General features: G+C 43.5%; 1 protein-coding gene across 1 annotated transcript; it reads left to right on the forward strand.

Moving 5' to 3' along the window:
* The first annotated feature begins 310 nt into the window (after positions 1-310).
* On the forward strand, positions 311-25,911 carry LOC124789606 (glycine-rich cell wall structural protein 1.8-like). The gene is made up of 4 exons (XM_047257022.1): positions 311-406; positions 9,764-9,838; positions 15,190-15,435; positions 23,847-25,911. Exons 1-4 carry the CDS (start codon positions 325-327, stop codon positions 25,568-25,570), a joined length of 2,127 nt encoding a protein of 708 aa, XP_047112978.1. The 5' UTR covers positions 311-324; the 3' UTR covers positions 25,571-25,911.
* Positions 25,912-26,398: the final 487 nt, after the last annotated feature.

Consider the following 26,398-nt stretch of genomic DNA (forward strand, 5'->3'; position numbering starts at 1 on the left):
CTGCAAACCGACGTCAATGCTATAGGTCTGTAGTTCGATGGATTACTCCTACTACCCTTCTTAAACACTGGTGCGATCTGCGCAGTTTTCCAATCTCGGAGGAGAAAATCGCTGACAGAAATTTCTCGAACAGAGTAGAGTGCAAGGGAAATCAGTATACGATACGCGCGCTGTGGAATGGTTTTCTTGACCTGGGGCCACGTAGAGCCCTTCCAGTGAGTGGAGGCGGGCTGGGCGTCAGAGCTCGTTCCAGGTAGCGACCGCAGCTGCGGGTATAAAGCGCGGGGCGGTGCCAGCCATCGCCAGTCCACGGCTGACCGCGCCATGGCCACCTCCTGCACTCCGAGGATCGCCGTCCTGCTGCTGCTGCTGCTGGCTGCCGCCACGGCGCGCCCAGAGCACAAGGGTGAGTCTGTCGCCGAGGCGCGCCTCAGCTTCATACATTCCGCTTAATGGACGTACCCTTTCGCGGCTAAGACCATTCGCGTTCAGCAGTATTTTGTAACTTTAACTCGATTTCACAAACACAAGGCTTCTATAGATGATTCATTCGCATTCAGAGCTTGATTTTAGCCAAAGTACTACACATACAAATATGACTGATGCATGAATAGAACCGTATAATCACCGAGATCGCATTTTGCACTCTACAAATGTTCTCTGAGTGACCCTTGAAAGCTGACAGTTCTTAAAAGAAACTGTCATGCAATATAAAATGACTTTTATCTTAATAATATAAATATATTGATATATGTGTTTGGGGGGGGAGAGAGAGAGAGAGATTGATTCTTGATTGAGATTTTTACTATAAGTCGTAACTGGTACCTGAATTTTGGTTGCTGTCTCCTTGAATGATCAGCTTCTCCACCAGTTGCTGACGTATCATAATTTGGAGGAAGTTATTGAGTTGGGTTGTTTTGGGGAAGGAGACCAGTCAGCGAGGTCATCCGTCTCATCGGATTAGCGAAGGACGGGGAAGGAAGTCGGCAGTGCCATTTGAAAGGAACCATCCCGGCATTTGCCTGGAGCGATTTAGGGAAATCACGGAAAACCTTAATCAGGATGGCCGGACGCGGGATTGAACCGTCGTCCTCTCGAATGCGAGTCCAGTGTGCTAACCACTGCGCCACCTCGCTCGGTGAAGTCACTGCTCTTTAAGGTTTAAAATACGACTCTGTTAGTTACTTGGTCGTACTGCGGATAGCTTTGGGCCCAAGTTTTCGTTGCTTTTCATACCTTTTCAGATCACCGTTGTAAGTAGATAAGGAGATTGCTTGGGCACACAAACTTCCTTCATACTACACGTCCTGCTACATCAAAATTGGTCAGTGGAGTTCAGCACCATACTATTGTACAAGAACATAATCCAATTACTGTAATTAAGAAATTATGAGACATTGTTACTTATTGAACGAAAACTACAGAGAATACATTTCTTTTCTTGTATATTAGTGAACTTTGTACACTTACAATTCTGTGGATTGATAGACGGCGACGACAATGAAGTTCACCTCCTTTTCCAAAAACGAGATATCTCTATTCTTCACTTCCTGAAAATTTGTATTCATAAGTGTTTGGCAACTCTTACACATACTTTACTCGGTTTTATCACTAACATATCAATTTTCATTAAATGTAACAATACGCTCTGAGCGACTGCCTAGCAACACACCCTCTTTCCACAAATACACTTTAACAGTCCTCTTTTTTTTAAATTAAATCAATTGTCTTTTTTTTTTGAGTCCATATTCAAATATTCACAACTACTATAGTTGCGGAAATTGCGCGCTAAAGAGTTTCTTGCTGTCCAGCTGCGCTTAACTTTACTTCAAGTACTTTTTGTATGAAATTTACATTTACGGTATTTACATACATTACTGAGCTTCTCAGAATAAAATCAGGCACAAATTAGTTAAAAAACAGCAGTGAGGCACACATAACTTTACACCCTCTGGTCACACGACATGTTTCCATGCTGTAGTGAGGCTCGTGTAGCAACATCCTATCAACGTGTTGGGGCATTCTCTGATCTTTTTGCGTGTTCTTGGCAGTGGGTGTACTTAAACAGGATCCTTAATGTACCCCTGAGCGAAAAAGTCGCAAGGTGTTAGGTTGAGGCGACCCTGGGAGGACAACGGAACAGAGGCACATCATCTTCGCTACTATGTTCGATACAGCAGTGTGGAAATCTTCAACTTTTGTAGTCCTGTCTTCCTCAGTTGCGTGTAATATTACTGTACATTGATAATCTTTACTTATGGACAGTCTGACAGTAACTGAATAGAACACAATTTTAGTGCCATACGCGTTTCGCCTTTATTTTCTGCAAGGCATCGTCAGTGGCAGGTTGCGTGGACAGTTTCTTACACATTACGCTCCTGTTGCATTTTTGGTGTTGCTCTTCTTCTTATGAATGCCAGTTTAAGGCTTTTTTCCCCACATTCCACAGCACTATGAACTGAACGCTTGTTTCAATGTGTGCTGTGGAATGTGAGAAAAAACCGCAAAATGGCATTCATAAGAAGAAGAACCACACCAAAAATGCAACACGAGCGTAATATGTAAGAAACTGTCCACGCAACCTGCCACTGATGTTGCCTTGCAGAAAATAAAGGCGAAACGCGTATGGCACTAAAATTGTGTTCTATTCAGTTGTTGTCAGACTGTCCATAAGTAAAAATTATCAATATACAGCAGTGTGGAAGTACATCGTTTAGGAAGCAACGAACATCGGAGCTCCACTGAGGGGGTGCCCCGACCTGTTGGAGGATGGAAATCTCGTAAACAGCTGTCACTGTCAGTTGTGGAAACAAGCACAACTGCAACGTATCGGGGTAAGAGATATCTTCCCAGTCTTCTCAAGAAGAAAAGCGGCCCATACAGATTCGTCTGTCACATTGCGCAGAAAACATTAACCCTCGGCGAATTTTGTTCCCGCGCCACAATTTCAGTATGATTTTCAGTAGCCCATGCTCTTACAATGTGGCGATTAACCTTTGCAGATAAAAGGAAGGTAGCTTCTTCTCTGAATATCAGCTTCGAGGTGAAATGTTAATCCTCAACGGCTTCCTGCACTGTGGTGGAAAAACTGAAGGAGCCGGCTATTATCTTTACGTTGCAGACCGCACAGTTTGAAATGCAACCGTCGCTGCAAAACTTTCCAATTGTTTCATGCGGTCTTTCAAGTTAGAGACTTCCTTGGACCGTTGATCTTATTGCACTACGTAAGAACTTTTCCTAATCCTCCTCAAATTTGCATCTGACACACTCTATCGCCTGGAACTTTTGTGTTTACGAACACAACTTGCGTCTCTAAATTGTCGATCTCAAAGTCCAATCCTCTATTTACACGACGATCCTTCTCCGCATTTCCTTCTGAATGCATACTGCACTGTTATAAAAGATAAACTACCACATATTCCAAGATACAAAAACTTGTCGCTTTTTTGCCAAGGAACTACACTCGTAACAGGAACTGTGGACACAAGGCAAACTTGGTGAGTTTATGGTTCTATTCGTGCATCAGTCACATCTGTATATGCAATACTTTGGAAAATGTAGCATTTTTAAAACGAGTGAACCGTTTATAGTAGCGCAGCACAATAACGCATTTCGGAACGCAATGTTCGCACCATCACATTGTCGACACTCAGCTCATATGATTAAGTAAGTTCAGACAATACATTTCAAGCGCTCATAAAAGGAACACACATTGGACAGCGGATCCTCGCCTTACATTAAAATCGTCCTCTTCTGCGAGCACGCGAGAAGCTCCAACTGGACACTCTCGATCCCCACAGATGATGAAAACACGATTACCTGGTACGCGGTTACGGTCTGTGGTGTGATTTTAATGTAAGACGAGGACCCATTGTCTATTGTACTTTTCTGTTTGTTTTGTGAACACTACAAGTATTTTTCAAAGACAAAATAAATTTCGTGTAACCAATTACGCTGCTATGGGTATTCTTTTATTTGAAATATAGGCCTATGACTTTACCTGTAATAGAACATTTTATAAATTTTGGTACGTTTGTTGTATGACATGTGAGTTACTTACGGATAATATTATGTAAGCCTTATTGAATTTTACACTTTCTATCAATTTTTCCCTTTTTATTTTTATGAGTATAGGACGCAAAATATTCCCCGTTAAATTGCATGACATACTGAAAATCGCATAGTGCAATGTTGTTAGAGCTTTTGGTGTTTTAATCGTGAGATCTGAGTGTCGACAAACTGATGATGATATTGCCTCTCGAAACGTGTTTTTTATGTGAAGTGCTATTAAAGTGATTGAATGCTAGCAATTATCGACGATGAAGTATAACAACATCTACCACAAATTCGAAAAATGGATAAAAACATTAAATCATCCACTGTTCTCTGTATTTCTTTATTGTGTTTTATTATATTGGATTCATTTGCCACTTTATCTACCTTATTTGTCCCATATGAATTATATAGTTACGTACCGCCTAGCCTCTGACTTGGAACTAAGAAAACTATTAAGTATTTCCTTGGTCCTCTATAGGTATGGTTCTGGGAACATAAGATTCTTGTGTGTTAATAATACACAGAAGACACAAAATAACTTTTCAAATTGTCTTGATATTCTTATTTTTATTGTAACATACCTTCACTCCGAGTAAGCAGTTGCATTTTTGCTTCTTTTATGCTACTGTTAAACACGGCACATTGTGGTAATACTGATCACTTCGCACTGTAATGACGATATGGCGGATATTTGATAATGGCGGACCAGGTAACAAACAGTGTCCTGTTGCTTTCATTGACGATCTAGAACTAACTTCACCGGCATCGTCTCCTTCATCGAGAAGAAGCAGACCAAAAAAACGAAAAGAAAGAAAGAATTGCCGTGCGGGGTAGCAGCGCGGTCTACGGGGCCTTTTCACGGTTCGCGCGGCTCCCCCCGTCGGAGGTTCGAGTCCTCCATGCGTAAGTTAGTTCCCATGTGTAAGCCTAGGGACCGATGCCCTCAGCGGTTTGGTCCCATAGAATCATACCACAAATTTCGAAAAAAAAAAAAAAATTCGTAGAGAGTATCAAGAATCGTTGCCCTTCTTTAACGGTGGTACTAAAATATATTTAATATTTACACATTAACATGTTTTGTTGCTAAACAGATATTATACAGTTCAGCAATTATCACTGTCTTGATTATGTTCCAACTTTCGAAAGTATGTAATATGAAATGAGATATGTTAAGTCATGCCGAGAGATTATACAGCGCAACATGAAAGTATTGTAACCTGACGATTTAATAAAAACTGCCATAGTACTACTTTATATTCAGGAATTATTTAATATTACAAAATAATAGCTAGAGATAAATATGAACGCCATTACCAATGAGTGTCGTAATTCGCTGATCTACATAGCACATGAAGTACGATCGATTTCTCATTACACATCTAGTCAGTTGAGGAGGATTCGAAAAATTTCTACCTACATCTTTTCTCCTCAAGCCATCTTACGATGTGTGGCGGAGGGCGGAGTACTTCGAGTACTAATATCATAATCCCCATCACCACCATGACCTTTCCCTGTTTTCCCTCAACACAATCTCCAATTTCTGTGATTTTTTGCCGTTGACATTTCGTCACGTGACTGGAAATAACGATTCCCGACTCTTGCTGGAATACACCCTCTCGGAATTTCAAAGGTAAACCTCTCCATGATGCACAATGGCTGTCTTGTAGCGCACATGCCAACGTAACTTTTATAATAATGTTTTGACAAATCGATCCATGACCACATTCTGTAGGCTCACTTTTACAAGTCAAGAACGTTGAGGTGGGTGATATCTTCCTATTCCTAGAGCAAAGTAGGAATTTCAAATTTACAATAACGTTGTCAGAAGGAAGCCACTGATATTGCAACAAGTGTTCCGCGCTGCACACTGTGACCACCCCCATCTCCATCACCTTAGCGGTGCAAACAATTGCAAATAAGAACCATCTACCTTACGTCAAAGGTGTCAACGATCGAACAGGCAATGTTTCTCACCGAGGAGGCATGGAACGCCTAAACCAGAATTTGGTAAAAACCACCCAGGCTGCTGTAAAAGCTCTCAACATCGCACGTGTACACGAGATACACTGCGAATGCGCTGTAGCATACAATGGGAAAACCGGAAGGCCTGTTACCACCCGAATAGCAGAGCTATGTTCGACTGCAGCAGCAAAAGAAATCGGTACTAGTGGAATCCCAAATGCGATTTTGGGGAGGCTATTTAGTTTCAGAAAGCCTAAGAACTTGCGAGACAGTCATCTGTGGGCTCGTATACAAACTAAGAAAGGCGACTGAAATTCTGAAGCAGCCTAACAACATGGATAGAGAGGATGTTCTGGCAGCCCGCATTGAGACTGCAGGCCACCAGCATCATCGAACAGTGCCGAGAGCAGATTAACAAACAGTGCTTGAAAAGCTGTCATGGTTGCTCTACGTCTAACAGAACAAAATCTCTGTTCCATATAGCCTGCCACGTCCCCTCCCCGCCGGCCGTGGTGGCCGAGCGGTTCTAGGCGCTACAGTCTGGAACCGCGCGACCGCTACGGTCGCAGGTTCTAATCCTGCCTCGGGCATGGATGTGTGTGATGTCCTTAGGTTAGTTGGGTTTAAGTAGTTCTAAGTTCTAGGGGACTGATGACCTCAGAAGTTAAGTCCCATAGTGCACAGTCATTAGAACCATTTCTTCCCCCCCCCCTCCCCGCCCCACCCTCAGCGCTCTCCCTCCCTCCCTCCCTCCCTCTCCCTCTCTCTCTCTCTCTCTCTCTCTCTCTCTCTCTCTCTCTCTCTCTCTCTCTGTCTCTCTTTCCTTACACCACCCAGTGATATTTTAGGACCAATAAAATCTAAGAAATTTGACATCGGTGGTCTTATGGCACCGTTAAAATCTACGGAAGCACCAATTATACAGCTAACTCTAATACACTGAAGTGACAAAAGTCATGGGATACATCCTAACATTGTGTAGAACCTTGTTTTTCCAGGTGTAGTGCAGCAGCTCTACGTGGCATGGACTCAACAAATTCTCAAATAACTTACGGTTTTGCTACCGGGTGATGTGGTCGACCACCGCCAATATTTCGACAGGAGCACACCCTGCCATTCTCAAGGCAGAACTGGCAGGGTGTGCTCCTGTCGAATTATCGGCGGTGGTCGACCACATCACCCGGTAGCAAACCCGTAAGTTATTTGAACATTCAATTCGCCGGGAAAAGTTAAGGTCTCACTCAACAAATTGGTGGAAGTCCCCTGCAGAAATATTGAGCCGTGCTGCACCTTTAGCCGTCCATGATTGTGGTGCAGGATTTTGTGGACGAACTGATCTCTCGATTGTGTCGCATAAATATTCGACGGGATTCAAGTCGGGCGGTGTGGATGACTAGAGCATTCACACGACTTATCCAGAATGTGCTTCAAACCAGTCGTGACCAAATGTGGCCCGGTGACATGACATCGTTGTTTGTCAACATCAAGTCCATGAATGGCTGCAGATGATCTCCAAGTAATCAAACATAACCATTTCCAGTCAATGATCAGTTCAGTCGGACCAGAAGACCCAGGTCTTCCGCGTAATCACAGTCAATACCATTAAGGAGCCACCTCCAGCTGGCACAGTGCGTTGTTGACAACTTGGGCCCCTGCCTTTGCGGCGTTTGCTCCATACGCGAACTCTATCATCAGCTCTTATCAACTGAAATCTGGACTGATCTGACCAAGCCACGGTATTCCAGTCGTCCATGGTCCAATCGATATGGTCACGAGGCGCTGTAGGCGATGTCGCGTTGTTAGCAAAGGCACTCGCGTCAGTCGGCAGCTGCCATAGACCATTATAGCCAGATTTCGCCCACTGTCCTAACGGATACATTCGTCGTATGTCCCACAAAGATTCATCTGGTTACTTTGCGCAGTGTTGCTTGTCTGTTAGCACTGACAACTCTACGCAAATGCCGCTGCTCTCGGTCGTCAAGTGGAGGCCGTCGGGCACCGCAGTATCCATGGTGAGAGGAAAGCCTTACATTTGGTATTTTCAACACACTCTTGACGCTGTGGATCTCGGAATATTGAATTTTCTGACGATTTCCGCAATGCTCCATGCGTCTAGCCCCACCTACAAAAGTCTGTTCAAGCTCTGTTAATTCATGTCGTGAGGCAACAATCACATGAATCACCTGAGTACAAATGACAGCTCGCTAATACTCGGCAATTTAATACCTTGCATATGCGATACTACTGCCATCTGGATATGTGCATATCGCTATCCTATTACTTTTGTCACCTTATTGTGTTAAACCTCATACTTCGCTTGCACCAACACATCAGCCTAACCTTACATCTGCACTGTTTTCACATCTTATCCCAATGAAACTGTAACTACCTTTTCCCTTCCTGAACAGGAAACCCACCCAGAGATCCTCCAGTCCTCTCAACTCTAATGAAACACTCCTCTCCATATTGGGATTCCACTTAACCACGTCATATCCTCCCCCACCCCCCCCCCCCCCACCCCCTCGGCGCCGCTCCACCCATCCTCCCCAAACGCTTGGCCAACGGCTCTCTCCCTGTTCCATCGTACATCCTTTCCAAAACACTCTTCCTCCAACAACCCTCCTCACGTAACGGTCATCTATTCTAATTTCAGTGAAGTTAAGTGCTTCATATCTATCTTTCATAGATATTATTTTAAAAAAGATCATAATTTACATAAATCTTAAAAACTTTAGAAACAAAAATATTTCATATTTTAATGTTTTTCTAAAGTACGTGTATTTTATAAATGCTCTCCGCCGAAACGGAGCAATGTTGCGCTGCCATCCGGTTCTCGCCTTGATGGATGATGGAATGAAACATAAACAACATTAAAAACACTGGTGACTAAATCAGCCTACATCCTGAGGCAGGAAGCTGTAACATGACCGAAACGTCGTTTATTTTAGAATTTTAAGTACTTTATTCAACGGCCTTTCCTGCAATGGTGACACAGGTGCCTTTCAGATCGCCGAAGTTTAGCGCTATCGGGCTTGGGTCGCACATGGGTGGGTAACCGTCCGGGCCTGCTGAGCACTGTCGGCAAGCAGGGTGCACTCAGCCCTTTTGTGGCCAACTGAAGAGCTACCTGACTGAGAAGTAGCATCTCGGGTCACAAAAGCTGACAACGGCCGGGACACCGGTGTACTAACCACAAGGACCATCCATGTCCGCATCCAGTGACGCCTAACGGCTGAGGATGACCCGGCGGCCGGTCGGTAGTTTTGGGCCTTCCGAGGCCTGTTCGAACGGACCTTAATTTGTAAGTATTTCAGAACGTGACGCAGCACTACACTCAGAAAGATTTTATTGAAAATACAGTAACTAATTTCATTGCAGAGAAGATATTTTTTTCAATCATGTAAACAAAGCTAGTGAGACACGTTTATTGTGGAAATCAGTTGATTTCAAAATATGCTAGTGTTCTGGAAAGTGTTTTATTGTGTTTCCCACTGTGGTTAAATAATGCAGTACCGGCTACGTCTAAGCTAATCGTGGTTGCTGTTGTTTCATTAAACATCCACTAAACATATTAATAGTGTCTGATGCAACTGAATATTTCTGTGGAGTGGAACGCTGGTCTCGGACGTCATACAGCGGCGTACGGCGAGGCAGCGGGAACTGCTACAGAAAGAGTGCCGGCGCGCGCAGTCGCGGTTACGCAAAGGCCAGGCTTTGACGCTGTTGTGGTGTTGTGTTGTTGCAGGCGGCGTCAAGGGCGTGAAAGGCATCGCGGCTGGCGTCGGACGTTCCTCAGGCAGCGGGTCCCTATCTGGTGACGGTAAGTGCCTGCTTATAGGCAGCCACAATTCGTGACGCCTGAATGGAACGGCAAAGAACAGAAAAAAACGAATTTTATCCTTCGTATCCACATCGTTGTAGCGTTTGTATATTCTTCTTGCCATCTGTAACAGAATGTATGAAATCGAGATCTCGCTCTCTCTCTCTCTCTCTCTCTCTCTGTGTGTCTATCTATGTACCTACCTATCTCTCTAACGTCCGAAACCGGTCGCGTAAGAATTTTTTGTTGGAGCACCTGGAGCTGCCATTCAATAAAACTAGTACTGACAGTTGTCGATGCACTGTGTGTTAGCAGCAATGATGGGCTAAATAATAATACATGTAGTGTTGCACAACGTCGGTATTCCAGCCTGTTATTTCAGTGAGTGTCTTATAGACAGACAGACCCTCAACGGTCTTTTTTATGATGAAAAGGAGTTACATTTGTCGCGGAACCTGATCTCGCAGAACATATTGGTGTTCTGAAAACTTTCTACACTAACATCGAGAACCTGTGCGTGATGTGAAGATCCGAGTCCGAAGTGCAATTAGTTCGACACATACTTTAGGGCCGATCTTTGTCCACCAAATGCTAATTTATAGTGGCTTTGTGACCAACATATTAAATCTTCTAAATTTCTTAAAATCCACGAGCTTTCGGCCAATTGCTCCTCGGCCATTGTCAAGTGCCGATTGTTGTGTGACTGCTGCTGACGTCCTTACACAGCCGCGCTGACTTCTTTGACGTCACTGGTGCTCACTCCAGAGTCATTTGCGGTAATATTTTCGTTGCGCAGCCACCGCGCCGGCTTCAGACATCCCATGCCCTGGTCTCAAGCTCTGCTTACCTGCAGGCCCGCCGCGTAGGGTAGCCGAGTTGTCTAGGGCGCCTTGCCACGGTTCACGGGACTCTCCCCGTCGGAGCTTCGAATCTTCTCTCGGACATGGATGTGTGTGCTGCCCTTAGCGTAAGTTAGTTTAAGTTAGGTTAAGTAGTGTGTAAGCCTAGGGACCGATGACGTCAGCAATTTGGTCCCATAGAACGTTACCACAAATTTCCAGTTTCCAGTAGGCCGCGGGCATTATTGAAGGTGTTGCGACAAATTTTATACCGATTCCTGCTTTGTGACACCACATTAATAAAGCCGGAAACCTGCCGTTAAGCACAGGTTTGGAGCCAGTGATAGAAAGGTTGAAGCGGGCGGGGCGGGTGCGCAGCGAACTGTATTCCGGGCTGAAATGAGCAGAAGGTGACGTCACAAAAGGAGAGAACCGTGAGAGAATTTTATCAATTTGTATCGCAGCGAAAATAATTCATGTGTACTGGAATCTTTTCTTTTCTTCGGAGATCTAACAAGTAACAAACCTACGATTATTTCTTGCACGACCATGGAATTGAACACATTTCCAATACGACTATGAGAGTTTTCCGATGTGTTTTTGATGATAGGAACTATCCTATTTCACGATCAGTTTCTCCATCATGCACAGACGTCAATATTCAGGTGTTGTACAACAACAATGCGTGACAGCTGGTCAGTCGATGCACTACAGGTAATCTGGAAGTTTCAGATTCAGTTAGTGCGCATTTCTGCGAGCAAACGCTGCTGAGGTGTTAAAATATGCAAAGGTTTTCCAAGCCCACTCCTAATTGGTCTGCTTTATTCTTGTCACACAAACCGAACAACGGCCCGGCCTGTCAGGCGGAGATCGCAGTCGCAGGGTACCTGCAGCGATATTTATTCCCGCGGAACTCAGGAAGCAGCGCTTGCGTCGAACGTGAACGAGGTACTGGCAGAAGTAATGCTGTGAGGACGGGTCGTGAGTCGTGCTTGGGTAGCTCAGTTGGTAGAGCACTTTCCCGAGAAAGGCAAAGGTGCCGAATTCGAGTCTCGGTCCGGCACTCAGTTTTAATCTGCCAGGAAGTTTCATATCAGCGCACACTCCGCTGCAGAGTGAAAATATCATTCTGGAAATATCCCCCAGGCTGTGGCTAAGCCTTGTCTCCGCAGTATACTTTCTTTCAGGAGTGCTAGTTCTGCAAGTTTCGCAGAAGAGCTTCTGTAAAGTTTGGAAGGTATGAGACGAGGTACCGGCAGAAGTAAAGCTGTGAGGATGGGGCGTGAGTCGTGCTTGATAGCTCAGTTGGTAGAGCACTTGACCACGAAAGACAAAGGTCCCGAGTTCGAGTCTCGGTCCGACACACAGTTTTAATCTGCCAGGAAGTTTCGTGAAGCACCATGTTGTTATTCAGGCTTGCTACAGGATGTGCCTCGTAAACACGAAGACGCTTGCGAGTTAACGCCCAATCTGACACCAGCCCATTTCCATTCGACCTTAATCCTTCAGAATGAATTTCCATGAAACCACCTAAAGCAGGTATTATTATTGGAAGGACTTTTCATTCACTACATTTAAAAGGATTTTACAGTCTTCATAACAGGTTGAAATTATGTCAGTATCTGACTGGATCTTAATAGTATAGCTCTCGCATGACACATGACCATATATTACTGCATAAAATACAAAATAGCTGAGGCCAGAATTATTATTTTTTGCCGTGCTGTTAATATGCAACAAAAAGAGCAGAGGAGCTGTTATGTTTTCTCGATGTTTCTCTACTCGAGTAGCCTGTACTCTGCCTTCCAACAAAGTCGGAATTCATTAGCGAGAATTGTGTCCTGAGTCCTAAGATTTTTAAAACTGAAGTTTTCCAAACTTCACCCATTCGAAAAAGTCGGCTTGTACTTTCCATCGAGCGACAGTCAATGACCCATAGCAAATCATTGCCAAGAACATTAGCTCAAGTGTACGCGCCGACGTCACAAGCAGAAGATGAAGAGGCAAAGAACGGGTAATTTAGTATGCAAGGGTCGTCCGTATCAAAGACTTGGGATCCTATATTAGATCCAAGTTTAACATAACTTTGGAAGACTTGCCGTTACATAAGTCAGAAGGAATAGATAACGGGTGTTCGGAATTTCTACAAAAAATTGGAAGAGATGGCAACTAGCGAATTTTCAAGTTGCTCTCTAGGATCTACGAAGCGGTAGATATACCATCAGACTGCCAGAAAAATATACACACAATTCCAAAGACAGCAAGGACCGGTAAGTGCGAGAACTATCGCACAGTCGACTTAACAGCTCGTGCATCCAAATTGCAGGCATCAATAATACAAAGAATAATGAAAAATAGTATTGGAGACCAGTTAAATGCCGATCAGTTTAGCTATCAGAAAGGTAAAAGCACCAAAGAAGCAGTGTTGATAATGAAAGAAAAAGAAAAAGAGACACGTTGATAGTATCTTCAACCCAGAAAAAGGTTTCGACAATGTAAATTCGTGCAATTTCGAAATACTGAAGAGATAAGAGCAACTTACAAGGAAAGATGGTAACGTACAATATGTACAAGAACCAAGAGGTAATGATGAGAATAGAAGACCAAAGATGGAGTGTTCGGATTGAAAAGGGTGTAACACAAGGATCCAGCCTTTCTTCCGTGCTGTTTAGCATGTACGCTAAGGAAGCAACGGCGGAAATAAAAGAAAGGTTCATGAGTGGTATTGAAATTCAGGGCGAAAAAATAGCAACGATAAGATTTGCTGATGCTGTAAAAGTGGGGAAGAATTATAGGAGGTGTTGAATGGTATGAATAGACTAATGCTTGGAAAATGTATATTGAGACTAAACCGAAGAAAGACCAAAGAAATGAGGAGTATCAGAAATGGGATTAGCACTAGCTTGACACTAGAATTTGGTGACCCGTAAGTAGACGAATTTTGTAGCCTTGGAAACAAAATAACACGTGACTGACGAAGTAAGGAGGACACGAAGTGCAGAATAGTGCAACGAAGGAGACTGTCCTGGCCAAAACAAGTCCACTAGTATCAAACATCACCCTTACTTTGACAACGAAATTTGTGAGGCCGTTCGTTTGGAACACAGCATCGTATAAAGGTGAATGATGGGTTGAGGGAAATCAGAAAAGAAGAGAAGCGGTGCGTTTAAAATTTGGTGCTATAGAAGGATGTTGAAAATTAGGTGGAATAATAAGGTGAGAATAGAGGAAGTTCTTCGCAGAGTCGGTGAAGAAAAGAACATTGACAAGAAGAAGGGAGAGGATGATAAAACAACAGTTATTAACTTTTATGGTACTAGAAGGAGCGGGTAAAAACTGTTATGGAAGACAGAGCCATAAATGTATCAGAAAACTTATTCCAACATACAAAAGCTTGTCGCTATTTTCTCAACTGTGGGCCCAAAGCAACCTCGGCGAGTTTACGGCCCTATTCACGCATCATTCACATCTATACATGTAATATTTCGAAAAGTGTAGCACTTTGAAAACGATTGAATCATTTATAGTAGCGTTGCAGAATAACGCATTTCGGAAGACAACGTTCGCACCGTCAAACACTCAGATCATTTGATTAACGCCCTGAAAACTCTAACAACACATTCCTAGCACTCATAAAATAAAAACACGTTGGACAATACATCCCCGCCTTACGTTAAAATCGTCCGCTTCTGTCAGGACAAACTAAATTTTCTAAAACCAGTTACGCTGCTATGGGTATTTTTTATTTGAACTTTAGGCTTGTTTCAGATATACAGCCGTCATCAGGTTATCTGTAATGGAACGTTTTATAAATTTTGGTACGTTTGTTGCATAACAAGAGTTGTTTATGGATAATATCATACTTTGTATTAATTTTGCCATTTTACTATTCGTATAAGGCGCAAAATGTCCTCCATTATATTGTATGACATACAGCAAATTACATACTTCAAATATTTTTAAAGCTTTTAGTGTGGGTGTCGACAAGCTGATCATGACATTGCTTCTCAAAATGTGTTTTTTATATTAAAGCGATTGAATGCTAGCAATTATTGACGATGAAGCATAGCATCATCAACCTCACATTCGAAGAATGGACAATAATATTAAATCATCCACTATTCATTATATTTTTGTTGTGTTTCGTTGTTTTTGGATTCATTTGCTACTTTATCTATTTTATTTGTCCCACATAAATTATATGGTAATGTACCGCCTAACCTTTGAATTTGAACTAAGAATACAACAAAAATAAAATATTTCGTTGGTAGTCCGTAGATATGGTTCTGGGAACAGAAGATACTTTTGTGTTAATAACACACAGAAGACACAAAATAACTTTTCAAACTGTTGTAAGGTACAATCGCTATTTTGAGACGAAAAGGTTGGCATAAGAGAGAAGTTGCTGATAGGCCGCATCAAATCAGTCACAAGTCTGATGACTTAAAATAAGAGGCCGACAACCGTATACACTTACTGACGGTGTTTACTTTTCTCCGCTGTGTGGCACAGGCGCGTGGGTGGGCTCTGGCAGTTCCTCCAAGTCGTCGTCGTCCTCATGGTCGTCGGGCGGCGGCTCCGGCAGCGCCAGCGGCAGCCAGTCGGGCAGCAGCTCCTCCTCCTTCGGCACTGGGGGCTCTGGCTCCGGCTCCAGCAGCAACGCCGGCTCCTCCTCCTCCGCGGGCTCCCTGGGAGGCGCCGGCGGCTCAGCCTCTGGAAGCCACAGCGGCAGCCACGCCGGATCTGCGTCCGGGTCAGGTGAGAGTTTACTCCAGTACAAAACCTTACGGCTCCACTGGCTTGCAGAGTGCCAAATGTGAGCGAACTGCCCAAAGCTCTTTGCTGACGTCCTCGCCCACAGTTGGACAGTAGAACTAGGATGTGCAGCGCCTCCCCGTACTGAAGTTCTGTCGCTGAGGTACTGACCTCTGTACAGGAACGGTGCTGGCAGCCTTCTAACCGTCAATTTTTCTTACCTACGTTTATTTCTCTCTGTCTACGTACAAACATAGCTGATTCTAAGACGTTTTCGCTTGAAAATTTCTTAATGTTCAATTATCAGGAATACGGCACAATTTCTATACCAGTCACTAAATAAGAAGTCACTAACTAATAAACCAGCAGTACATAGCAAAGAACAGAAAATGTAACTATAAAAGAATGTACGAGAGTATGAAATTAAAAAAGTATTTTCAAAGTTAAACAGCTGAAATACACATCATGAATACCTTGTTGATCAGACATATAAAGTCTGTATGTAACAAACAAAGACGTCATGACAAACTGACCAGCTAGAATACGATAGCCAGAAAGACAATTTAAGCCACCAGAGGGCGGTGATGAACACAGAAGTAGTGCCACGTAGCGGAAAAAGCATAATTTTTTTTTCTTTTTGATAAAAAAAATGTAGCATATAAAATTAACCTTTTACGAAACTTTACAAAGTGCGAATAATAAAATGAACGAAGAAAATAAATTTACAGTTGTATAGAAAATTTCACCGACAAGAAAGAGATACATATAAAACGACAAATAAACAGAATAAACATTCCATAGCAGCTACATAAATTCAAACATTCATCCAAAATTACACAAGTAAAAAAATTTAGGAAGACAGCTTAATAAGGTACAAAAAGTAATAATGAAAGCACGTGGAAGAGAGGGTATAGATTAGGTGAGGGAGATCGTGCAAGTAAAACTAATTAAAAGACAAAATAAATAACGTAATAATAAAAGACTATAGGACCACAAAGCAACATAGAGGGCGTAATGTAATTTCCAAAAGCATTAGACTTAGCGGTAACAATTTTTCAGTACATGCGCATTAATTACAACAATAGACGTCAAGGATGCTGTGCACTGGAACCCTTAAGAAGTACGCATAACAAAACTGATATTGGGAACAGCTGCATAGAGGGATAAAGAAAGGGATAATACATGCGGAAACGCTTGAAATTACACGTCCAATATTTCACAGAATATTTAAAAGAACTACTTGCGTCTAGACGACAGCCGTTCGCTCAGAATTAAAGTTGAGCTGCGCGACTGGTGTATAAAGTTTCTAATTCCTCCAATACATCCGACTCACTCCCTTTTGGTTGAACATGGAGTATCAGCAGTCCTCTCTCTATCGCAACATAAGCTGCCTGTCTGGTGTGTTAAACTATGTTCCTGGTCATCGCGTTCCAGCTAGTCAGTCAGTCTGCCGTGACAGCCTGTCTGTTACAGTGTGTCTTCATATATCTTATTACCAAGATGTTCACGATGTGTATTTCAACTGTTTAATGTTGACTATACTTGTAGTTTCATACCCTTGCACATTTTCATAGTTACATTTTCTGTTATTTGCTATGTATTTCTGGTTTGCAGGCCATCTGAGATTGGGTTCTACCTGGAATGGGTCAAGTAAAGTGACTGGTTTATTAGCTGGTGGCTTCACACTTAGCGACCAATATAGGAATTTTGTAGTACTCCTACTGATTTGCAACATGGTCGCATTCTTCCTATGTAACCGTGTGTCACAATTGTAAGTGTAAAAGGCTGCAATCAGATGAAACCAGAAACAGTAGATAATAGCCCCAGGTCCACCTTACCTCCACGTGGCAGGGAACGGTGGACGCGCAGCCGGAGGCAGCCACACACGAGCTGTCGTGAAGGCGCCGGTTAAGAGACCAGACAGTAGCTTTCCGGTCATCTTTAAATTATAAGGGCCACTCAAATGAAAACGAGACAAATGAAAAACAGCAAATAAACTGTTAATTATTTCGAAAGTAATCACCATATCTGTTAATACATTTATCCCACTGTCAGAAAAAACGGTCAATGCCTTGATGGAAAGATGTTTGCGATTGCCTACAGAACCATGATTGTACACAGGAGTGCACCTTTTCGTCGGAAGCAAATTGACTTCAGGACTCCAGAAATATTGAACGCACATGAGAGAGATCGGGATTCTATGGAGGATGTGTAAAGGCTACCCAGCGAAACTTCCGCAGCATAGTCGAAATAACCCTGGAAATATGTGGGCAGGCATTATCCTGCAACAGAAAGATGCCGTCCGTCAACATTACCGGCCATTGTTAGTTGATAGCCGGTTTCAGTATTTTCGAAGCATCCACGAGCTCTCGCCTTCTTGTTGCTTCGACTATACTGCAGACTTTTCGCTGGGAAGTACTTACACATCAACCACAAAGTCCCGATATCTCTTCATGCGATTTTCATATTTTTGGAGTCCTGAAGGAAAACATTCGTGGCTGTCGATTTGTTTTGGACGAAGAGGTGCACGCTTGGGTACAATCACAGTTCGTAGGCAACAGCAAACATGTTTCCATGAAAGCACTGACCGACCTGTCTGTTAGTGGGATAAATGTATCAACATTTATGGCGACAGGTCTTGAAATAATAAACAGTTGAATTACTTTTTCCATCTGACTCATTTTAATTTGACTGTCTCTTACACTAGGTAGACGTCTTTGAATTGCACAATAGTGGAAAAAGATCGTTCCACATTTCTGAGGTAACCGGAACTTCTGTGCCTCACTTCTAGACGTTACGAGCCGTCACCCCTGTCTTCTCGTGGTTACCACTAAAAGTTGATGTGATAACAGTAGAGATACCTGTATTGGTCTCTGCTACTCGATGAGATTTTGGAAGGAAACAGTAATCACCTGTGTACTATCACAAATTAAAGACAGCTACACAAGCAGAGCTAGCTGAGGCTAGGAGAGTCGTGAAATGTAAACATCAACATGACACTTACCGGGAATCGACCGTTACAGATTTGACACAACTGTCGTGACACAGATTGAACTGTCTGTTCAGAAAACATGATGTTTCAAGGGTTAGTATCTCTTTTGTTTACCTTCCTCCGAGGTGGAGACCAAACCTGTTTCACACATTTACAAATGCAGCACGAACTATACACGGAGCGCTAATCTCCTTAAGGTGTCTCCTCTAGGGCATGTCCCTTGTTTGCCGTTTTATGGTGAAAATGATATTAAGAATTGGCACCCGTGTGGCGCTTGGTGGGGACACGTTGACAGCTGCTATTTTTCCTTCGACGGCGTGAGCATCCCCCGCTTGTATGCCAGTACTCAGCATTCCTAAACCTAAAAGACGGGAGTGTTACGAATTTGCACCAGCGGAATCTAGCAAACATGCTGCCGTGGCAGGTCTAACACAACCATATCACCAGAAACCTCGAAGTGGTCAGTCCGGCACCCAGGTCGTGTTGTCTAAGGATAAAAGCGGAACAACAGTGACAGCTTCTGTGGTTTTACTGTTTGCCGATCACTGTGGGCCAGCGCATCTAGTTTCGCCTCTCGGTTTCCTCCAAGTTAAAAATGGTGGCAGTTGTAAGCCACGACAGTATATCTTTGACAATGCAGATGTCTATTAACGGACAAACTTATGTTTTCTACTCATCTGTTCATTCTAAAGTGAAACATTTTATGTGAAGCATTATGTACATAATCAAGAATCTAACACTGTATTTTTCCAACCTCTGATCACAGAGGGTTCATTTGGTGGAGGAGACCAAACAGCAAGGTGATCGGTCTCATCGGCTTGGGGAAGGAAGTCGGCCATGCCCTTTCAAAGGAACCATCCCGGCATTTGCGTGGACCGATTTAGGGAAATCACGGAAAATCTAAATCAGGATGGCCGGACGCGGGATTGAACCGTCGTCCTCCCGAATGCGAGTCCAGTGCGCTAACCACTGCGCCAACTCGCTCTGTCTTCTGGTCACAGAAATGGTATCAGAACCGGTTTTGACTTCTAGAAAAATCAGCATCATATGGCCCTTTTAAAAACACTGGAAATAATGAAATACTAAGAAACTTTATAACAAACTTAATCAAACTTCCACCTACATCTACACGCATTTCAATACGTTACGTAGTAGTTGTGTCACATACAACTGAGAACTGACGACACAGAGAGAGACGCTCACTGTCTGAACGTATTCTGATCGGTGAAACAGAAGACTGCAGTTAATTGGGAAAAAGTATAGTTCTTGTACCTTTCAAAATGGTAACATTAACTTGAAAGTATTAATATAACTGATTCGCCTCGATGGACGATGGATCCACCACATTCAGAGTGGATGCACATTTACGTCCGATATCTCTAAGCAGCGAGCATGAAGGACATGGAGAGGGACAGCGGATAGGTGGCACTCGGTGGGAATGTAGATCGGCCGAAAGGCGTGCCTAGATAATCCGCGCAGTTGCGATAAACCCGGTGTCTCCGTGACGCAGTGGTTAACACAACTACCCTATCAAGTGCAAAATCACGGGTCCGAACCCCTGCCCGGCACACATTTTCACTCTCCGCTGCTGATGCCGCAAAAAGTCCTCGTGCAGCTGATATCTATAATCTCTTCCCTTTCCTTCTCTTTGTCCCCTGTCTTCCTTCATTTTACATAATCAAAATACAAAATTGATTTTGAGTGGGATATATTCGTCTCAAAGAAAATAACTGACCGAAATTACGTAACTACTAGTGTAGGTAGTCCGACACTCACGTGAAGACACATCAAGTGCAAACCGTCAGAAAAAGAAATTCTAACAAAAGAAAAAAGAAAAAGACAGGGAACACACACCATAACAGATTAAAAATTCTTTAAAATATGGAGATTTTGTTATTTTCATAACTGATGTGTGGTGTTTTTTTAGTGAGCTTCTTCAAGTGTCTCTAAATGCACTCTTTATAAATGTAATGCTATCTAACAGGATGGCAATGTATCATTACATACGTCTTGTGCATTCACAAACATCGTGGAGAGCTGATCATCTAGAAGTGAAGTTATACATACAGAAGAGCCAAGGAAACTGGTGCTCCTGCGCTATATCGTGTAGGTCCACTGCGATCACGCAAAAGTGATGCAACACGACGTGGCATAGAATCGCGTAATATCTTAAGTAGTGCTGGAGGGAACTGACATCATGAATCTCAAACGACTGTCCATAAATCCATAAGAGTACGAGGGATTGGAGGTCTCTTCTGAACAGCACGTGCAAGGCATCTCCTGTACGCTAGATATTCTCAATAATATTCATGTCTGGAGAGATTGGTGGCCAGCAAAAGTGTTTAAACTCAGAAGAGTTCCTGAAGCCACTCTCTAGCAATTCTGGAATTGCCCAAGTCCTTCGGAATGCACAATGGACATGAATGGATGCAGTTGATCAAAAAGGGTGCTTGCGTACATGTCGTATCTAGTTGTGTCACGGGGTCCCATACTACTCCAATTGCACACGCCCCACACCATTACAGAGCCTCCACCAGCTTGAAAATTCTCCTGTTGATATGCAGGATACCATGGATTCATGAGGTTGTCTCCATACCCGCACACGTCCTTCCGCTCCATACAATTTGAAACGAGACTCGTCCGACCAGGCAATATGTTTCCAGTCATCAATAGCCCAATGTCGGGGTTGACGGGCGTAAAGCTTTGTGTCGTGCAGTCGTCGAGGGTGGGCCTTCGGCTCCGAAAACCCATATCGACGATGTTTCGTTGAATGATTCACAAGCTGATACTTTTTGATGGCTCAACATCGAAATCTGCAGCAATTTGCTGAAGGCTTGCACTTCTGTCATGTTGAACGATTCTCTTCAGTCGTCGTTGGTCCCGTTCTTACAGGACACTGGTGAAATGGTCGTACGGGAAAATCTCCACTTCATCGCTACCTCGGAGATGATGTACCCCATCGTTCGTGCGCCGACTGTTAACACCACGTTCAAACTCACTTAAATCTTGACAACCTGCCATTGTAGCAGCAGAAACTCATCTAACAACTGCGCCAAAAACGTGTTGTCTTATGTAGGCATTGTCGACCCCAGCGCCGTATTCTCTTTTCATATTTCTGTTCAAATGACTCTGAGCACTATGGGACTTAACATCTATGGTCATCAGTCCCCTAGAACTTAGAACTACTTAAACCTAACTAACCTAAGGACATCACATAACACCCAGTCATCACGAGCCAGAGAAACATATTTCTGTATTTGAATACGCGTGCGTATCTTTGGCGCTTCAGTGTATTTGTTCTATCGTATTCTTCCTCTTTTGTTTTTATTGATTAGCAAATGTTGGCGGGGAATATTGATGGCCGTGTGGTAACCACTGAAATCCGTCCTCTGTGGGAGTCAAGAGGTCTGAAGAAAGCAATGCGGTAAAAATTAATGTTTCTTGTACATCCAATTAAATAACTTCAATATTGTACATCTGAGTAGCATCAACATAGCCCAGTTTTATACTTACTGGCGGTTTATACGTTAGTAGCCACAGAATTAAAAAATATAAGTTCCATAATATGTACTTTTCCAGAAGACAGACAACTCACTACCACGTTTATGATCATAGTTTGCCGACGCTCTCGATGTAAGTTTCATTCTTTCACTGGTCACAGTGTTACAGAATAAATCGAGAAATTTAGTCTCAACTACGAGTCTCTTTAGGACAGTTTCACATAAAACTTTTTAATTTGGCAACAAGGTCGTATAATGTGGATTAATTAAGAATTAGGGAGCACATTGCGGATTGGTTAAACGTAGTGAACAGTAATATTTCGAGCATATTTTACTGTCGCAAGTTCAAAATATTTACATTTACCTATCGCTGTGGTCGTATTTATTTCGTAGATAGAAATAATTTTAATATCTAAATGAGTTTAGTATTCGGATGAAATGCAAGCACATTTTAAGTGCAGCCTGCTAGCGATTTTAATAATTAAACTAGCAACTCATCACCTTCATTGACACAATACATTTTGTGCATGCTTCCTGTATGTCGTGTGATCAAATGTGTTTTTGTGAGAGCATACTTCTCTTTGTCATTCAGTGGGAAATATACTTTTCCCCAAATGCTAATTTCTCGGTGAATATATATGTTACACATGGATATTTTAAAGTATAATCCTAAGAACTATTGATTATTTATGAATACTTACCTGACCTATGGTATCAGTTTCAGATATGGTAAGAAAAAACGAGGATAATGGAATGTAGTAGAATTAAGTCGGGTGATGCTGAGGGAATCAGATTAGGAAATTAGACACTTAAAGGAGTATAGGAGTTTTGCTATTGGGGAGCAAAATAACTGATGACGGTCGAAGTAGAGAGGATATAAAATGTAGACTGGCAATGGCAAGAAAAGCGTTCCTGAATAAGAGAAATTTGTTAACATCGAGTATAGATTTACGTGCCAGGAAGTCGATTCTGAAAGTATTTGTATGGATTGTAGCCATGTATGGAAGTGAAATATGGACGATAAATAGTTTGGACAAGAAGAGAATAGAAGCTTTCGAAATGTGGTGCTACAGAAGAATCCTGAAGATTAGAAGGGTAGATCACATAACTAATGAGGAGGTATTGAATAGAATTGGGGAGAAGAGGAGTTTGTGGCACAACTTGACAAGAAGAAGGGACCGGTTGGTAGGACATGTTCTGAGGCATCGGCGGATCACAAATTTAGCATTGGAGGGCAGCGTGGAGGGCAAAAATCGTAGAGGGAGACCAAGAGATGAATACACTAAGCAGATTGAGAAGGATGTAGGCTGCAGTGGGTACTGGGAGATGAAGCTTGCACAGGATAGAGTAGCACGGAGAGCTGCATCAACCAGTCTCAGAACTGAAGACCACAACAACAACAACAACAACAAGAATAATCAGAGCTCACACGGAAAGATTTTAGTGTTCGTTTTTCCCCCTACTGTTCGAGAGTGGAACTGTAGAGAAGTAGCTTTAAGGTGGTTCGATGAACTCCCTCCTAGGCATTCAATTGTGAATTACGAAGTAATCATGTAGATGTAGATGTATCATGGTTTTTTATTTATGGCACTACAGTCTGGAGCCGAGCAACCACTACGGTCGGAGGTTAGAATTCAGCCTCGGGCAGGTATGTGTGTGATGTCCTTAGGTTAGTTAGGTTTAATTACTTCTAAGTTCTAGGCGACTGATGACCTCAGAAGTTAAGTCGCATAGTGCACAGAGCCATTTTTTTATTTATGTTTCAGTTTACCTTCTGAATTTTATTTCAAGTAGCAAGCATTCTATAACAGAAAATTTAATGATTATATTTCAAAAATAAGCAATAGACATTTAAATACTTTCAGTTAAAACGTTTTTATTCCATTTCAATTTATTATGTAACTGTAGCACTGTTCTTACAGGTGGCAGCAGCTCTGGGTCTACCTCTGGATCTATATCTGGCAATGTGGGCAGGGGGCCAAGTGGTACAGGAGGTGGAGCAGCTGGTGGGTATGGTGGAATCACTGGAGTGGGATCATCAGGAACAGGAGGCCTTGGAGGTGCCACAGGTGGTGCAGCAGCCACTGGAGGCAGTGCTGGATCCCAGCCTGGTGGGACTGGTCATGGTAGTGCTGGAGCAAGTGGTATAGGAGGTGGCTCTGGAACAGGAGGAATTGGGTTTGGTTCCCATACAGGAGCTGGTGGACATGGAAATGTAGCTGGTGGTTCAGGTGGAAGTAGCGCTGGAGGTTTTGGACCTGGAGGAACTGGTTCTGGCACTTTTGCCAGTGGTGGATCAGGTACAGGAGGCTATGGCTCTTCTGGATCCGGAAATGTCGGAAGAGGAACTGGAACTGGAGGCATTGGAGGCAGTGTTGGTGCACCATCTGGTGGGTTTGGCACAGGTGGAGTTGCTGGTGGCTCAGGGATATCTGGAGGGCATGGTGGTGCAGGTGGCATTGGAGGTATTGGTGGAACTGGTTCAACTTCCAGTGGACATGGAAACGGAGCAGCTGGTCATGGAGCCCAAACTGGGTCTGCAGGCTTTGGTGCAGGTAGTTCATCTGGTGGAGGTGCTGGTGGATCAGGTATATCTGGAGGGTATGGTGGTGTAGGTGGTGCTGGAGGTGTTAGTGGAACTGGGTCAACTTCCAGTGGACATGGAAATGGAGCAGCTGGCCAGGGAGCCCAAACTGGGTCTGCTGGCTTTGGTGCAGGTAGCTCATCTGGTGGTGCTACAGGAGGTTATGGAGGCACTGGTGGTATTGCAGGTGGAGCAGGATCTGGCAGCATTGGTCAAAGTGGTGTTGGTGCAGGTGGTTCAGGAGCTTTTGGTGCATCTCAAGGAGGTTCCACTGGAACTGGTGGTGCCTTCAGTAATGGGGGCACAGGAGGTGCTGTGGGACATGGTGGTCCTGGAGGGGCTGGTCATGATGTGGGAACTGGTGGAGCTGGTAGTGCTGGTGGAAGCCAAGGAGGTTACTCTGGAAGCTCTAGTGGTGGTTCCTCTGGAGCTAGTGGCCTGGGTGGAGTATCTGGTGTTGGTACTGGTAATTTAGGACATGGTGCTGGTGGGGCTGGTGGTTTTCTGGGTCATAGTGCAGGAGTAGGAAGCTCTGGTGGTGGTGCTGGTAACTTTGGTACTGGTTCCATTGGAGGAGGTTCTGGAGCTTCTGGGCCTGGTGTGAGTGGTGGTATATCTAGTGGAGGTGCCGGAGGTTATGGCGGAAGTTCTGGTGTTGGAAGTGGTGCTGTTGGTGGAGGCAATCATGCTGGAGGTTCTGCTGTTGGCTCTGGGCACGGAGGTCTCGCCACTGGCTCCTCTGGACTCGGGGGCAGTGCTGGCTTAGACTCTGGTTCCTTAGTCGGTGGTGGAGCAGGACAGTCGGGAACTGGCTCTTCGGCGGGAAGTACGGCTGGATCCTCCTCTGGAAGCTCTGCTGGTGCTCTTGGTGGCTCTGGCGGCAGTTCTGGAGGCTCCAAAGCCAGCTCCGGCAGCTCTGCGGGCAGCGACGCCAGCGCTGGAACAGGCTCTGGTGCGTCTTCAGGCAGCAAGGCCAGCTCCAGCGCGAGCTCAGGAAGTGCTGCGGGCAGAGATGGTCATGGCCACAAGGGCGTCAAGGGATACCACGGGAGCCACCACTGACACGCAACACTGTTCGCGTCTGCACACAGATAATCTTGCTGAATTCTAGTATGTCACAGTGTATGAACATTGTGTTCTGCCAAATTATACAGACATCCATCTGTGATCTACTGTACTACATTACATTTCAACGCAATTTTCTTACTGTTCAGTGTGCCTGACTCTAGGTTAACAGAAAATGTGAATTTTTTATTGCGTCAGTTGTGTGTAAGAGTCAAGTGAATCGTTTATTTTTACGCAGTGAATCCATTTGATAATTAATTAACTTTTGTCATTTTGTGATACTCATGTATGAATGTTGTTACTCAGTGAGTTTGAAAATATATAACTGTTAACAAATGGATTTTTGTATCATTAGTTTCCTTCCAAATAATTTTCCGAAATTACTTCAAATTTATATATTCCTTAGTATTTCTTTTATCAACAAATTACTACTAGTTATGAACAACAGTTTTCTAGCACTCTACAGAATTTTATCTAGCATTCAGGAAATACGCTGAAGTTGCTCTACCAAAAACGAAATGCTTCAATTAAAAATATACTTGCCCGACAGAAACCTGGCCATGAAAATTACTATATGGCATATTTTGTCGTATTTTGGCGGATTCTCCTACTGTGGTGGTAATACATAGATTTCATTGTATCGTACAGGTGCACATTGCAGCCGATCCCAGTCAGGTGTTCGCACGCTCTCTCTCGGAAAATCGCTGTATATGGCAAACGTGGCTGACAGCAGCAACGTGGTACCGGAAAGACTTTAAAATACAAAAACCTTTGAGATGCCGTTTTAGAGCAAACGCTAAGAAAGGGACAGCTGTTCCCGGAGAA

This window comes from Schistocerca piceifrons, chromosome 1 (assembly GCF_021461385.2).
Source record: "Schistocerca piceifrons isolate TAMUIC-IGC-003096 chromosome 1, iqSchPice1.1, whole genome shotgun sequence".
Classification (NCBI taxonomy): Eukaryota; Metazoa; Arthropoda; class Insecta; order Orthoptera; family Acrididae; genus Schistocerca; species Schistocerca piceifrons.